General features: G+C 42.2%; 1 protein-coding gene across 3 annotated transcripts in view; it reads left to right on the top strand.

Annotated features, from left to right (window-relative positions):
* The window catches only part of BLTP3B (bridge-like lipid transfer protein family member 3B), an 81842-nt gene that overhangs the window by 25789 nt on the left and 41570 nt on the right, over positions 1–14483 (top strand). For all 3 annotated transcript variants that reach the window (XR_013960292.1, XM_080662916.1, XM_080662917.1), the window contains one exon: positions 12109–12271. Coding sequence is in view for 2 of the 3 variants with exons in the window: in XM_080662916.1 (XP_080519042.1) it covers positions 12109–12271 (163 nt within the window). In the remaining variant the exon portion in view is untranslated. The remainder of the gene's footprint in view (positions 1–12108; positions 12272–14483) is intronic.

Raw genomic sequence — 14483 nt, 5'->3', positions numbered from 1 at the left:
GGGCATGGCTTGTGGGTGTAGCGGAGTGATGGTTAATTTGCATATTACTCTTTTATTAGATAGGATATTACTCTTTTATTAGATAGGATAATACTAATGCTAGAATCAGGGCCAAATTTATTTTAAAACCTCTTTGCATGCCATAATATACATAGTAATGAAACAGTCGTGTGCATTCTGAATATTTAAAATATCAGTAAGAGTTGTGCCATTTTTATCTTTCTTATGTGGTATGACTTCTGTGCAGTTAATAACTTTGACATATTCAGGTCAGTCATCTTTCTCTTTTGTCTTTGTTTTGAGCCTTTGTTAACATAACTACTTTGTTTTCTATAGATTTCATGCTTCCATTCCCCAACCCCACTCCCATCTCCACCAAGTAAGTAGTTATTCAGAGTTTAACTAATTGACCTAAATTTCTACCATTTTTTAAAAGTTTGCTTTAAAATGTTTATATACCTTTTTACAGCTTTAAATGATTCTGTAGTCAGCTGGAATGGTTTATTTCAGATATATTTATTCTTTTTAGGATAAGGCCTAGAGTTATAACACTTCTCAATTATAATGTTTAGAAGAGTAATACAGTTAGTTACCTGGGGAATTCAAGTGGCAATTTATATTTTATTTTATTTTATTTATTTTATTTTATTTTATTTTATTTATTATTTTATTTTATTTATTTAATTTAATTTTATTTTAATTTTATTTTTAATCTTTATTGTTCAGATTATTGCAGGTGTTCCTCTTTTTTTTCCCCCCATAGCTCCCCTCCATCTGATTCCCCACTCCACCCCACCCTATGCCCTTACCCCCGGCCACTGTCTTCATCCATAGGTGTAAGATTTTTTCCAATCTCTTCCAGCACCTCTCATACCCCCTTCCCCCGGAGAATTGTCAGTCCACTCCCTTTCTATGTCCCTGATTCTATTATATTCACCAGTCCATTCTGTTCTTCAGATTTTTTATTCACTTGATTTTTAGATTCACTTGTTGGTAGGTATGTATTTGATGTCATTTTGTTGTTCATAATTTTTATCTTTACCTTTTTCTTCTTCTTCTTCCTTTTCTTAAAGAATACCCTTCAGCATTTCATGTAATCCTGGTTTGGTGGTGATGAACTCCTTTACCTTTTTCTTGTCTGTGAAGCTCTTTATCTGACCTTCAACTCTGAATGATAGCTTTGCTGGGTAGAGTAATCTTGGTTATAGGTTCTTGCTTTTCATCACTTTGAATATTTCTTGCCACTCCCTTCTGGCCTGCATAGTTTCTGCCGAGAAATCAGCTGACAGTCGTATGGGTACTCCCTTGTAGGTAACTAACCGTTTTTCTCTTGCTGCTTTCAAGATTCTCTCTTTGTCTTAATTATGATGTGTCTTGGTGTGGTCCTCTTTGGATTCCTCTTGTATGGGGTTCTGTGCGCTTCCTGGACTTGTAAGTCTATTTCTTTCACCAGGTAGGGAAAGTTTTCTGTCATTATTTCTTCTAATAGGTTTTCAATATTTTGCTCTCTCTCTTCTTCTGGCACCCCAAAAATTTGGATGTTGGTACGCTTAAAGTTGTCCCAGAGGCTCCTTACACTATCTTCATATTTTTGGATTCTTTTTTCTTTTTGTTTTTCTGGTTGGGTGTTTTTTGTTTCCTCATATTTCAGATCTTTGGTTTGATTCTTGGGGTACATTGATCTACAGTTCAGTTTCTGTATATTCTTTATTTTAGACAGTGTATGCTTAATTTCTGACTGGTCCTTTTCCATTTTTTTGGCATTCTCATTAAGATCCTTAAAGGTCTCACTAAGTTCCTCAGAGGTTTTTAGAAGATTCTTGAGTAACCTTATAAATGTGGTTCTGAACTCTATGTCATCCAGTAGTTTGCTTTCCTCCATTTCTTTCATTTGTGACATGTTTCTTTGTCTCCGCATTTTGGCTGCTTCCCTGTGTTGATGGAGCGGCTTTGTGTGGTAGGTGGCCTATAGGGGCCAGTAGCTCAGCCTCCCCAATCACCTGAGGTGGACGCTCTTGGTACACCCCTTTGTGGGCTGAGTACAAAGTCTTGGTGTAGTTAAGCCTTGATTGCTGTTGGTACACTGGGAGGAATTGACCTCCAGGGCAAATGGCTGTGAGGACCCGCTGTGTCTATAATGGAAGAACTGCTGTGCCTGAGACACGCTTATGGTGCAGGACTTGTTTCAGTGGGGCTTTGGTGCTCACTGAGTCTGCCTCTTGAATGTGTCATTTATGGATGTGAGGATTTTAAATCTGGTGTCTCACACTGACCACTAGGTACACTGGCTTCTGGATCTCCAATGGGGTGCAGGTCAGCTACTGTCTGAGGCCACCCAGCAGGAGCTACAGCGAGAACTACAGTTTTCTCCTCTTTGCTTGGGGTTTGGAGGTTTTGGTGCTGTATGACCTGGGCTGCAAGTTTGCTAGGTTAAGCTGGGATAGGGCAGGCCATTCATATGCTAAAGCTGCTGCTTGGTGCTTGGGTGGGTTTGTAGGTTGTGAGGGGCGGGGTCTCAGGGTGTCACTAGGCTAGGGCGTGGCAAAGAGCGATGGCTGCCAGTAAGCCGGCTCTGTGTCTCCCACCGGGTCCCCGTGTCCCGCGCCCCAGCTCAGTAAACAATTATTCCTGCGTGCAGCCCTGCAAGCAAGCCACCCTCACTGTCTGACCCGACAGCTGATAGTCCTGCTTCTCCCCGTAGGAGTTTGGGTCCCCCGCGTCTCCCCAGAAACTGGATTTCGGAGTAATCGGGGGCTTGTCTCCCTTTGGGTTGAAAAAAGCAACGCCTGCCACCATCCTGGATCGCGCACCTCTGTCCCTCAGCTTTTTAGCGCTTGTGCACGTCTCAATGCTCTTTTCTCTTTCCTTCTAGTTGTAGAACTTCCTCTCAGTCAGCTTTCCCGTGGTTCTGGGTGATAGACCTTTTGTCCTTTAGTTGTAGTTTTGAAATCGTTGTGCGAGGCATCAGTTTAGGTGTTTACCTGTGCCGCCATCTTGGATCCTCCCTCAAGTGGCAATTTAGTCCAAAGGGCTGGCAGCAACACTTGGAAGAAGCATAGGTAGACACATTTCTCTTTTATGTCTTAATGCTCTTTTATGTATATTATTCACTTGGTTTGCCTAGTATACACTTCATGAAAGCCTGCTTTTCCTATATCAATTAAATTATAACACATGTGGTTAAAGAACCATTCACTCCTTTCTGATTTTGGAAGAAGCATAATTATATTAATAAATGATTGGGAAACATTTGTGCCAGATTTAAACATAGGTAAATTAAAGTCTAGCATGTGAGTAATAGAAGTAATAGAAGATAAATAGTATGATATATACATTGCCTACCCAATATAAGAAACCAGCTTTCTAATAGCTGTGGTTGTAAGAGTTACCAATATATTTTCAGCTTTCTATTTAAAATGTTTTTTTTTCTATTGTTTCTTTTTTTTAAAATCTTTATTGTTTAAGTATTACATATAGTATTACATGTGTCTTCTTTTCCTCCCATTGACCTCTCCCTGGCCACCCCCACCCTATTTAAAATGTTTTTAAATACAAGATATCCTATATAATAAAGGGCTAATATGCAAATGGGCATCACGGCCTCACGCGTAATGACCGATCAGCAGGAGGCTGCATGTGCAGCAGGCGTGCGTGGTGGGCGAGGCTGCGTGCGGGACCGGTCACCAGGAGATGCATGGAGCACCTTTCAGTGCCTCCCCCGCCCCGCCTCCTGTGGAAGTGGTGCGGCTTCCTCCCACCTACCTCATGTGGAAGTGACGTGGCTCCTGCTGGCTCCCATGGGAGCACTATGGCCCCCGCCGGCTCCCATGGAAGCGGCGGGCGGCCTACTGCGTGTGATTTCTTGCCCTGGGCCACTAGTCATAGTATAAGGTGTTTTCAAAATTAGCTCAGAAGCTCAGCCATTTAAAAATCTTATTTGGATAAGCATGATTTTTTTTTTTAATATATTTTATTGATTTTTTACAGAGAGAATGGGAGAGGGATAGAGAGTTAGAAACATCGATAAGAGAGAAACATCAATCAGCTGCCTCCTGCACACCCCCTACTGGGGACATGCCCGCAACCAAGGTACATGCCCTTGACCGGAATCGAACCTGGGACCTTTCAGTCCGCAGGCCGACGCTCTATCCACTGAGCCAAACCAGTTTCGGCAGCATGATTTTTTTTTATATTGCTCCAATTAAAACTAAAATCAGTGTGTTAATAATTTAAACTAAATAGAAAGAGGGAAGGAAAAAGAGAACTCAATTAAAGATCTATTTTGTATCAGGTGGTTTACATATCTTTAATCCTCACTAAAATATTTTGAGGTTAGTATTATTTTCTCCATTTTACAGTTGAACAAATTGAGTTAGAGAGATATCACAGTAAGTGGCTAAACTAAAATTCAAACCTTTTGTCTGACTTTAAGGCCCATGCTCTTTGCAGATGTTATCCCTTTGTTATGAACTAATTAAAAGATAGAATTTCTTGCGAATTACATGTATTTTAATCTTTTCATCTTTCACTTTTACTCTTGCCAGGCCTGTCTTTTGGGGTTTTGGTTGAACTTTTGTCCTTATAATAGTGACATATGCTCCGTATATATTTTAAACATACAGAAAAGTATAAAGAAGAAGTAAACCTAAAATCTGGTCAAAAACATAGGTACTCTTGGTATTTGAGATTTTATAATGAGGCTTTACATAATTGAAATCACAGGGTATAATTTTGAACCTTGTATTTTCACCAGACATTATAATATAAACATTTCTTTATAAAATTATCAAAATATAGTCCTTGCTATGTGTATAACATAATGTATCATAATTAAAGGGTTTATTTCTTTTTGGACACTTAGCTGCTTTCATTTTTTTCCCTTTGTAAATATCATTAAGATGAACATTCTTGTACATAACCAGTCAAGACGTTGCCTGATTTCACACACACACACACACACACACACACACACACACACACACACTCCTTTCTGCTCAACACCAGGATATATAATAAAATGTTGTGTTCATGAGTCATTTAGATTAGTCTTTGTACATCTGTCCCTTTGTCTATCCTTCCTTCCTTTTTGTTTTCTCCTTCAGTGTGGTTATAGTATTTTTGAAGTACAATTGGTTCAGTTGTTTCAGTTGCTTTCAGTTTTAGGTGTTTTTTTCTTCTTCAGTTTTATTTTTCTCATTTTATTTTATTTTTTACATATGTAGAACATTAACATGCTTTCCAAAGTCAAAATTATTCAAAGCCAACCCCTTCTCTTGTATACTTTATCTGCTGTCTCCTGATCAAGGATTGTCTGTCCTTCTGGTACCATCAATAGATTTCTTTTTTCTGCATGATTGTCATCAGCATATAAGCCCGCTGACTTCTCACTTGAAAACCAAACCAAACCTGGTTTTTCTCCTTTCTCATTGGTCCTTCTTCTTAATCTCCTTCATTGGTTTCTTATACATTGCCTTGGCCTCTTAATGATCCCTGGCCACAGTCTTTGAGCCATTTTATTTTCCATCTCCATCTTGCAACCATGAACACTATCTATAACACTGGTGATTACAAAATTTCTATCTGTAGTTACTGAATGAGATCTGTATATTCAACTACTAACCTTTATAAAGCCTAAATTCTAATCCTTAATTTCTTTTTTTTAAAATATATTTTATTGATTTTTTACCGAGAGGAAGGGAGAGGGATAGCAAGTTAGAAACATCGATGAGAGAGAAACATCGATCAGCTGCCTCCTGCACACCCCCTACTGGGGATGTGCCCGCAACCAAGGTACATGCCCTTGACCGGAATCGAACGTGGGACCTTTCAGTCTGCAGGCCAACGCTCTATCCACTGATCCAAACCAGTTAGGGCTCTAATCTTTAATTTCAATTTATTTCTTCCTCTACCTCTTTACTCCAATAAATGGCAATTATATTCTTCCGTTTACTTAGACCAGTGGTCGGCAAACTGCGGCTCGCAAGCCAAGGTTTGCCGCTCTTTTGACTAATGAGTTTGCCGACCACTGGGATAGGGGCTTAATCACAAGGAACAACAACAGCCTGTAATTATTGGAATCGAGAGTCTATGTCAGTGATCGGCAAACTCATTAGTCAACAGAGCAGCAGACTGCAGCTCGCGAGCCGCAGTTTGCCGACCACTGACTTAGACCAAAAACCTTGGAGTTATCCTTGAATTCAGTCTGTATAATCAAATTCTGTTGGCTTTATCTTCAGAATATATCTAAACTGTTCCCTTCTCACCACTTCCTGCTTGATCCAAGGCAGCAGTTTCTCTCTTTTTTAAAAAAAATATATTTTATTGATTTTTTACAGAGAGGAAGGGAGATAGAGAGTTAGAAACATCGATGAGAGAGAAACATCGATGAGAGAGAAACATCGATCAGCTGCCTCCTGCACACCTCCTACTGGGAATGTGCCCGCATCCAAGGTACATGCCCTTGACCGGAATCGAACCTGGGACCTTTCAGTCCGCAGGCCAACGCTCTATCCACTGAGCCAAACCGGTTAGGGCAGCAGCTTCTCTTAACTGGATTGTTGCAGTAGCCTCCTGTTTGGGCTCCCTGCTTCTGCCCATGTCTTCCTGTTATATCTTTTCAGTGGAGTGATTCTTTAAAAATGAAAGTCTCTTGTTCTAGTTAAAACCATCTCTAGTCACTCTCATTTTTACTCAGAGCAAAAGCCAGGGTCGTTAGAGTGGCTTAAAAGATCCTGCATGATCTAGCCCCTGTTATTTCTCTAACCTCATCTCCTTTTACTCTTGCCCTTGTTCATGTCCTCCGGTCACATTGGCCTTCTTGCTGTTCCTTAGACATGCCAAGCATGTTTCTACCTCAAGTTTTTGTCCTTGCTTTGCCTCTGCCTGGGGCATTTTTTCTTCTGGTGTTATTTGCATAGCTAGTACCTTACTTCCTTCAGCTCTTTGCCCAAATGTCAAATTTTCAAAGAGGCTTTTCCTGCCCACCCTTAAAAAAATTAAAAGGTCCTCTGCTTATACCTCCTGTCTTACTATTTTGCTTTATTTTTTTCTCTCCATAGATATCAGAACCTAGCCTACTGCATATTTAACTTATTTTTTAGTCCTTTGTATTTTTTAATTCTCCCACTTCCCTGCCCCCATTAAGCTCCATGAATACAGACATTTTTTATAATTGTTAAAATTCCCAGTGCCCATTAAATTGTAGGAACAGTAAGACGTCATTTAATGTTATCAATAGGTTCTTAGAACTGTGACGAAAGAATGTATAATGAAACCAATTTTTCCATAGGCTAATGGATATAAACAAGAATTAAGTTCCTGTGGTGTCTCATCAATGTTCTAACAGAATGACATTATTTGAGGACCTGCTGTAGCAATTAAAATTAATTGAATGAATGAGTTAATGAACAGAATGGTCAAGGCCTTGGATAATTGGTCTCCTCTTTGTCCTTCTAGATTTATCTTCTACTGTCCTGTCCTGTCCCTCTTGCTACATTCCACACGCTGATCTTTTGTTAGTTCTATTTTATACCACACTCCCTCCTGCCTCAGAAATTTTAGATGCTTTATTTCCTCTTTTTGAAATACTTTCTTGCCCTGCCACCTTCTTTTCCTTCTGTAGTTGGTGTCTACTACTCATCCTTTAGATGTCAACTCAAAAGTTCTTGTTTCAAAGAAGCTCTGTATTAAGACTCCCTACTGTATGCTCTCTCAGTCATACAGTCTATTTGATCTTCCATCTTTCCAACTAAACTGAAACCTGCACAAAAGTAGGGACCTTGAGTGTACTGCTTGCCACTGTATGTGTCTGAAAAGTGAATCCGCAATTAGTTCTGATTGAATGTTCCCTTCTAGCTCTAATGTTCTGCCTTAAGGAAGTGATAGGTTATCCTCCTATATAATAAAAGGGTAATATGCAAATTAGCCATCACTCCGTCACAAAGATGGCGCGTCCAGTCCTCTCAGCCTCACCAGAGTCCCCCAGTCCCGGGGGTACGGCTGCTGAGAGCGGGCAGCATGAGCAGCCTGGTGGAATGCTTGCTTTGTCGTTGCTCCCGGCTCGGGCTGGCCCCCAGGAGCCCGGAGTGGACACGGACATGGACACAGACAGGGGGGCCGGCCCACAGCCTCCGCGGCCGAGCGCAGGCCCGGAGAGGAGACAGCGGGCCTGCCGCCTGCGGAAGCAGCACGGCTCCCTCCTGGCTCCCACGGAAGCGGCTTGGCTCCCTCCCGGCTCCTGTGGGCACCAGCAGCTCGCTTCCACCTTGCGCGGAAACCACACGGCTCCCCTAGAAGCAGTGCAGCTCCCGGTGGCGAGCTGCAGTTCCCACCAGCTCCTGCGGAAGCGGCGGGAGGCCTGCTGTGCGCAATATCGCGTGATGGGCTACTAGTTCTGTATAATTAGGAATGGTGGGCTATCAGGAAACTTCATAGTATTAAACTATATATGATTAATAGTTAAGTATTATAACACAGCATTATTGGTCAAATATGGGTTAGATATGAACTTTGTATTTCTCAGTTGACATTCGTGAGAAGATATGAATATAGATAAATATGGCTCAAGAATTCTGGTTTAACATAAATGGAGAAGCATGTGCATATTGATTGATATTCTTGTTGATGTGTAGGTCATGTGAAAACCCAGTACATTTTGCCGAAACCGGTTTGGCTCAGTGGATAGAGCGTCGGCCTGAGGACTGAAAGGTCCCGGGTTCGATTCTGGTCAAGGGCATGTACCTTGGTTGCGGGCACATCCTCAGTGGGAGGTGTGCAGGAGGCAGCTGATCGATGTTTCTCTCTCATTGATGTTTCTAGCTCTCTATCCCTCTCCCTTCCTCTCTGTGAAATATCAATAAAATATATTAAAAAAAAAAAAGAATCTGTAATTTATAAAAAAAAAAAAGAAAACCCAGTACATTTTGCTACTTTATTTAATTTCAGAAAAAGGTAAAAGACTAGCTAGTAACTCTTGTTAGCCAATAAATTTTGTATGTAGTTTCACTTTTGAAAAGTAATTGCTGTGTGAAATTAGCAATTTTATATATTTTAGGGTTGCTTTAAGCATTATATAAAGTAATGTATATGAAAGTACTTTAAAATGTGTGAAATTTATTATTGTTATTATCATTTAGTTGTGACACTAGGAAAATAAGTTACTCATTATGTTTACTCATGTGAAAAGTGGGGATAAAAGTAGTATTTACCCTAATGGGTAATTTTGGGAATTAGATGAGGTAGTAGTGCATGCCTGCAAAGAGCCTGGTATGCAGTAAACCCGAGTCTCACATAGAGAACACCAACATCGTTTGCTAAATAGAGTTGTATAATTCCCTACCTCAGAGACCTTTTAGAACAAAATAGCCTATATAATAAAAATCCTAATATACACATCGACCGAACGGCAGAAGACTGGTCGCTATGATATGAACTGACCACCAGGGGGAAGATGCTCAACGCAGGAGCTGCCCCCTGGCGGTCAGTGCGCTCCCACAGAGGGAGCACTGCTCAGCCAGAAGCCGGTACATGGCTGGTGAGTGCAGTGGTGGTGGCAGGAGCCTCTCCCACTTCTGCTGCAGGTGGGTGGTAAGGAGCGAGGGGTCCCAGACTGCGAGAGCCCTGGACTGCAAGAGGGATATTTGACTGCTGGCTTAGGCCCGATACCCAGGGTTGGGCCTAAGCCGGCAAGCAGACAACCCCTGAGGGGTCTCGGACTGTGAGAGGGCGCAGGCCAGGCTGAGGGGAACCCTCACCTCCAGTGCATGAATGTCGTGCACTGGGCCTCTAGTGTGTACTATAATTTATTCCTAGAATGATCTGGCTCAGTTTCTAAAGCTGGGAAGCACTGGATGATTCTAAAAGGAGTGCCAGCCCTGGCTGGGGAGCTCAGTTGGTTAGAGTATGGCCCTGAAATGCTAAATTCTATATAACTTATAAAGTGATCTTCTGTCAGGCTGATCCCCAGTGAGGGCATATAAGAATTAGCCAATTAATGCATAAATAAGTAGAACAACAAATTGATGTTTCTTTCTCTTCCTCTCTTTCTACCTCCCTCCCTTCCTTTCTTTCCCTAAAATTAATCAATCAATACAAATAAAAGGAGTGCTAACGTGGACTTACTTGTACTCACTTGCTCTGAATACTTGTGCTGGGGCAGCAGCTCAAAAGCACCAGGGACATTGTAGCTTTCTCCCCTACCTACAGAAGTGCTGGCAGAGACCATTGTTTCTTTGCTGAGCCCTTCCCTCACAGAGCCAGCAGAGGGGAGCCATATTTGAGTCTCCATCAATCTGGCTAACAGTGTTCGCTCCACCCCATCTAACTTGCTGGCCCACCCAAGCTGTTTCCAGTGGATTTTCTATACAAACGGCCTGTCTTATGAATTACAGCATAGGGAATATAGTCAATAATCCTATATAATAAAGAGGGAATATGCAAATTAACCATCACGCCATAACAAGATGGCTGCGCCCACAGTGGAGATAGGGATTCCGTAACACAAGATGGCTGCACCCACAGCAGAGGAGGGGATCCCGTAACACAAGATGGCTGCGGCCACAGCAGAGGCCGAGTTCCCGAAATGAGCCTTAATGAGCAATCAGCAGGGACCTGAGGCTGCATGGTACTGGGCTGGGGCAGGAGACCTGAGGCTGTGCCCCCTGCCTGGTGGGGCTTGACAGGGGACCTCAGGCTGCGCCCCCTGCCCCGACACCAGGCTGCAGGACCTTAGGCTGTGCCCCCTCCCTGGCGGGACTTGACGTGGGACCTCAGGCCACGTCCCCCGCCCGGCAGAGTTTGACTGGGGACCTTAGGCTTCACCCTCTGCCTGGCAGGGCTTGATGGGGGACCTCAGGCTGCACCTCCCACCCCAGCGCTGGGGGACCTGAGGCCGCGCCCCCTGCTCCAGCGCTGGGCCAGGTGACCTGAGGCTGCGCCCCCCCACCCAGCAGGGCTTGACGGGGTCTGGATCTAGCCCAATGGGGGTGGGCCGGCTGGGTCTGGATCTTGCGCGATTTCGAGGCACACGTGGGTGGGTGGGGACTTGACTCTGGGTCCCGTAGTGAGCCCCGGACTCTGACAGGAGGAAGATTTTCATATACATTTTACTAATTTTCTTTCATCTCTGACACTTCTATTATAGAGAAAGAGTAAGTAGCAATATTAAAATATTTCCTCTAATTAATCCCCTTTTATTTATTTATTATTTATTTTTATTTTTTAAATATATTTTTATTGATTTTTTACAGAGAGGAAGGGAGAGGGATGGAGAATTAGAAACATCGATGAGAGAGAAACATCAATCAGCTGCCTCCTGCACACCCCCTACTGGGGATGTGCCTGCAACCAAGGTACATGCCCTTGACCAGAATCGAACCTGGGACTCTTCAATCCGCAGGCCGACGCTCTATCCACTGAGCCAAACTGGTTAGGGCTAATTAATCCCCTTTTAATGTGCACGAATTTCATGAACCGGGTCACTAGTTTTTTAATAACTATGTATGGTGTCAGATGGCTACTAGATTTATCAGGGTGATCACTTTATAAATTATATAAATGTCTAGTCACTGGGTTGCACACTTGAAACTAATATAATATTGTATATCAACTATAATTGAAAATACAAAATTATTTAAAAAATAAATTAGAAAAAAAGAAAAGGAACACTATTGCTGCTGTTCCTACTTCTAGAGTCCCGTTTTTCCTAACCTTCCTTGTAGGTTGGAGTGGAATAGGAATATTCCCTCTTGTGATGTAGTGTATAGCAAAGTGAACAAAATGTGATATGCACTCCCTTTCATAGTGCCTGGGAAACAATGGATACTCAGTAAATACTCAAATTTGCAAGACAGTGAGAACCACAGTTCTGATTACATATGGGTATATGATTTAAATGTATGACAAAAGTACTAGGTTTTCTGTAATAGAGCTATGGACAACAGAGATGAAAACAAAAAATAAAACTTGAAAAACATGGATTAAAGCAGAGCTTGTCACTGAAGTTTTGGGTTTCTTAGTGCTGCTATTACATTTTTAATGCTCTGTATATTTGTAAGAATGACTCTACCATAACGGATGCTAAAATAAATGTCAATATATATTCTCTTTCAGATTTACTAAAAATTTATCTCCTGACAAGATAAATCTAAGTACCCTTAAAGGAGAAGGTGAACTGAAGAATTTGGAGTTGGATGAAGAGGTGCTCCAGAATATGTTGGATTTGCCAACATGGCTTGCTATCAACAAAGTTTTTTGTAATAAAGCATCTATTAGGGTGAGATTTTGATATGTGTGAAAAGCATTTTCTTTTTTTTCTTTTTTTATTTCATCCCTATATTTTAAAATAAGTATTTTGCTTTAGATAATTCTATAAAGAAGCATTTTTATTAACATGGTTTAAAAAGACAAATACCTTTGTCTAAATCGGGGGTGGGGAACTTGTTTCTGCCAAGGGCCATTTAAATATTTATAACATCATTCGAGGGTCATACAAAATGATCAAAAATTAGCCTGCTATATTTGGTCAAACATTTAGTTAACTCACCCCTAATGCCTGGCAGGGCCAGACGAAATGATTTCGCATGCCTTACTCAGCCCGTCGGCCAGATGTTCCCCACGCCCTACTCTAAATAATTACCTGAATGTGTGCCTTATGAATTTAGTCATATGTTAATTACTAAATTATAGATTTTAATTTTTAAAACATTTAATGTTATTAACATTTAAATAAAATTACTGTGAATTTATTAGTAAAATATTCAAAGATTTTTTTATAAGATTTGTTGTCAAATGTGACAGTTTAAATTTGTGATAAGTAAACACTTCATTTTAAATGAAGACATAAGGACTGATAATTTATCTTAATCTGTATATTTTTATTTGAAGTTTAATCTCTTTTTCTGATTTGTTTATTATTTTGAGGATTTTAAAGTCTTTTGTTATTATTACTACTAATTAAAACTTATTTCTACTTGCTTTGACACTAATGTCATTTCACTTCTAGTTCTTAAAGAGTAGGCCTAGTTTTAAAGTCTGCTCAGTGGAAATAGTGAATGCTAATTTGTTTCATAAAATTAAAATTGGGCACCAAGGAGAAAATTGTAGGAAAAAAGTCTCCTTTAATTTTTTGTTCTAACCTCCTTAAACCCAAATATCTCCAATGACATGGTATTTTAGTGCAAGTTATGTTTGAGTAATATTTATTTGATATTGCCTACATTTTATAGCAATGGCCTCACTTCTTTATTTGTCTTGAATATCTATAAAAAGATTGGTAAGAATTGTAGAATATAAAAAATTGTTAAGTGAACAAAATACTGATTATGCTTTTCTGGGAAGTCTTAACTAAATTATGAAATTAAAATGTGTTTTAAGGGTTGGCAAAAGAAGATACTTAAGACAACCTGAAATTTTTATTTAAAATGATGATTAAACATATGAGTAGTCTTTTATATATTACTAGTGCCCCCGGTGCATGGATTCATGCACATTGGAAGGAAGTTAATTAGAAGGTGGCCATCAGGGTGTGACTGGGTGAGACGGCCTGACACGCCCTGGAGACAACCTCCAGTGGTTTCTCCCTGGCTGGCCGCACCTGGGGTGGCCACATGGCTTGAAGGTCGTCTGCAGAGTGAGCGGGGTCCCTCTGGCAGGTGGGGTCCCGGGGCCTGGCCTGCAGGGATCAGGCTGAAACTGGCTCTCCGACATCTCCCAAGGAGTCCCAGATTGCGAGAGGGTGGTTCTCCAGTGACACACCCTGGAATTGGGCTCCTCCTCTCTAGTTCTGGGGTGAGTCACCGGAGAATTGCTGCTGCCAAGTCACCACAGCTTGGCAGCTCCTGTGTTGAGCGTCTGCCCCCTGGTGGTCAGTGTTTGTCATACCTACCTGCTGGTCCGATGGTCGCTTAGAATTTTATATATATAGATTAGGGGTCCAGTGCACAAATTTGTGCACCTTGAAAGGAACTGTGGGCTACGAGGCTGTGGTAGGCACAGGGGCGGGTCTTGGCCTATCTGTCAAGGCCCCCCAGCCCCCTGTCTGCCGGCAGCCCTGCTCCTTCCACTGCCGCTTCCACATGCTGATGGTGCCGGCCCCACTCGCACCCGCTGAAGGCGAGAGTGATTGGGGCCTGTGCCAGCAGTGGCTGCTGCCCCATTCACCCCTTAGGAGCAGGGGGAGGTGGAGAAGTCCTGACGGGCGATCGGGGCCGGCAGCCACCACTCGCACCCGCTGATGGCACCGAGCAATGGGGGCTGGCACTGGGCACCGGCAGTGGGTGTGAGCGGAGGCTCTGGCGCCAGCAGTGGGTGCAAACAGGGCCGGCGGCAGGTGCAAGCGCCAGGCAGGACCGTGGCGCGCTGGAGCAAAGAATTTTCAGTAACCACCAGAGGCTTGCCCCAATGACAGCGACTGGCGCCCCACCTTGGTCTGGCGCCCCTGCTCACCTGCTTCACCATCCCACCGTGGCCGACGCCCGCCATGTTCC

The sequence above is a fragment of the Plecotus auritus genome (genome assembly GCF_963455305.1).
Source record: "Plecotus auritus genome assembly, chromosome: 3".
Lineage (NCBI taxonomy): Eukaryota > Metazoa > Chordata > Mammalia > Chiroptera > Vespertilionidae > Plecotus > Plecotus auritus.
The sequence above is the reverse complement of the archived record's forward strand: the minus strand, read 5'-3'. Positions and strand labels throughout refer to the sequence as shown.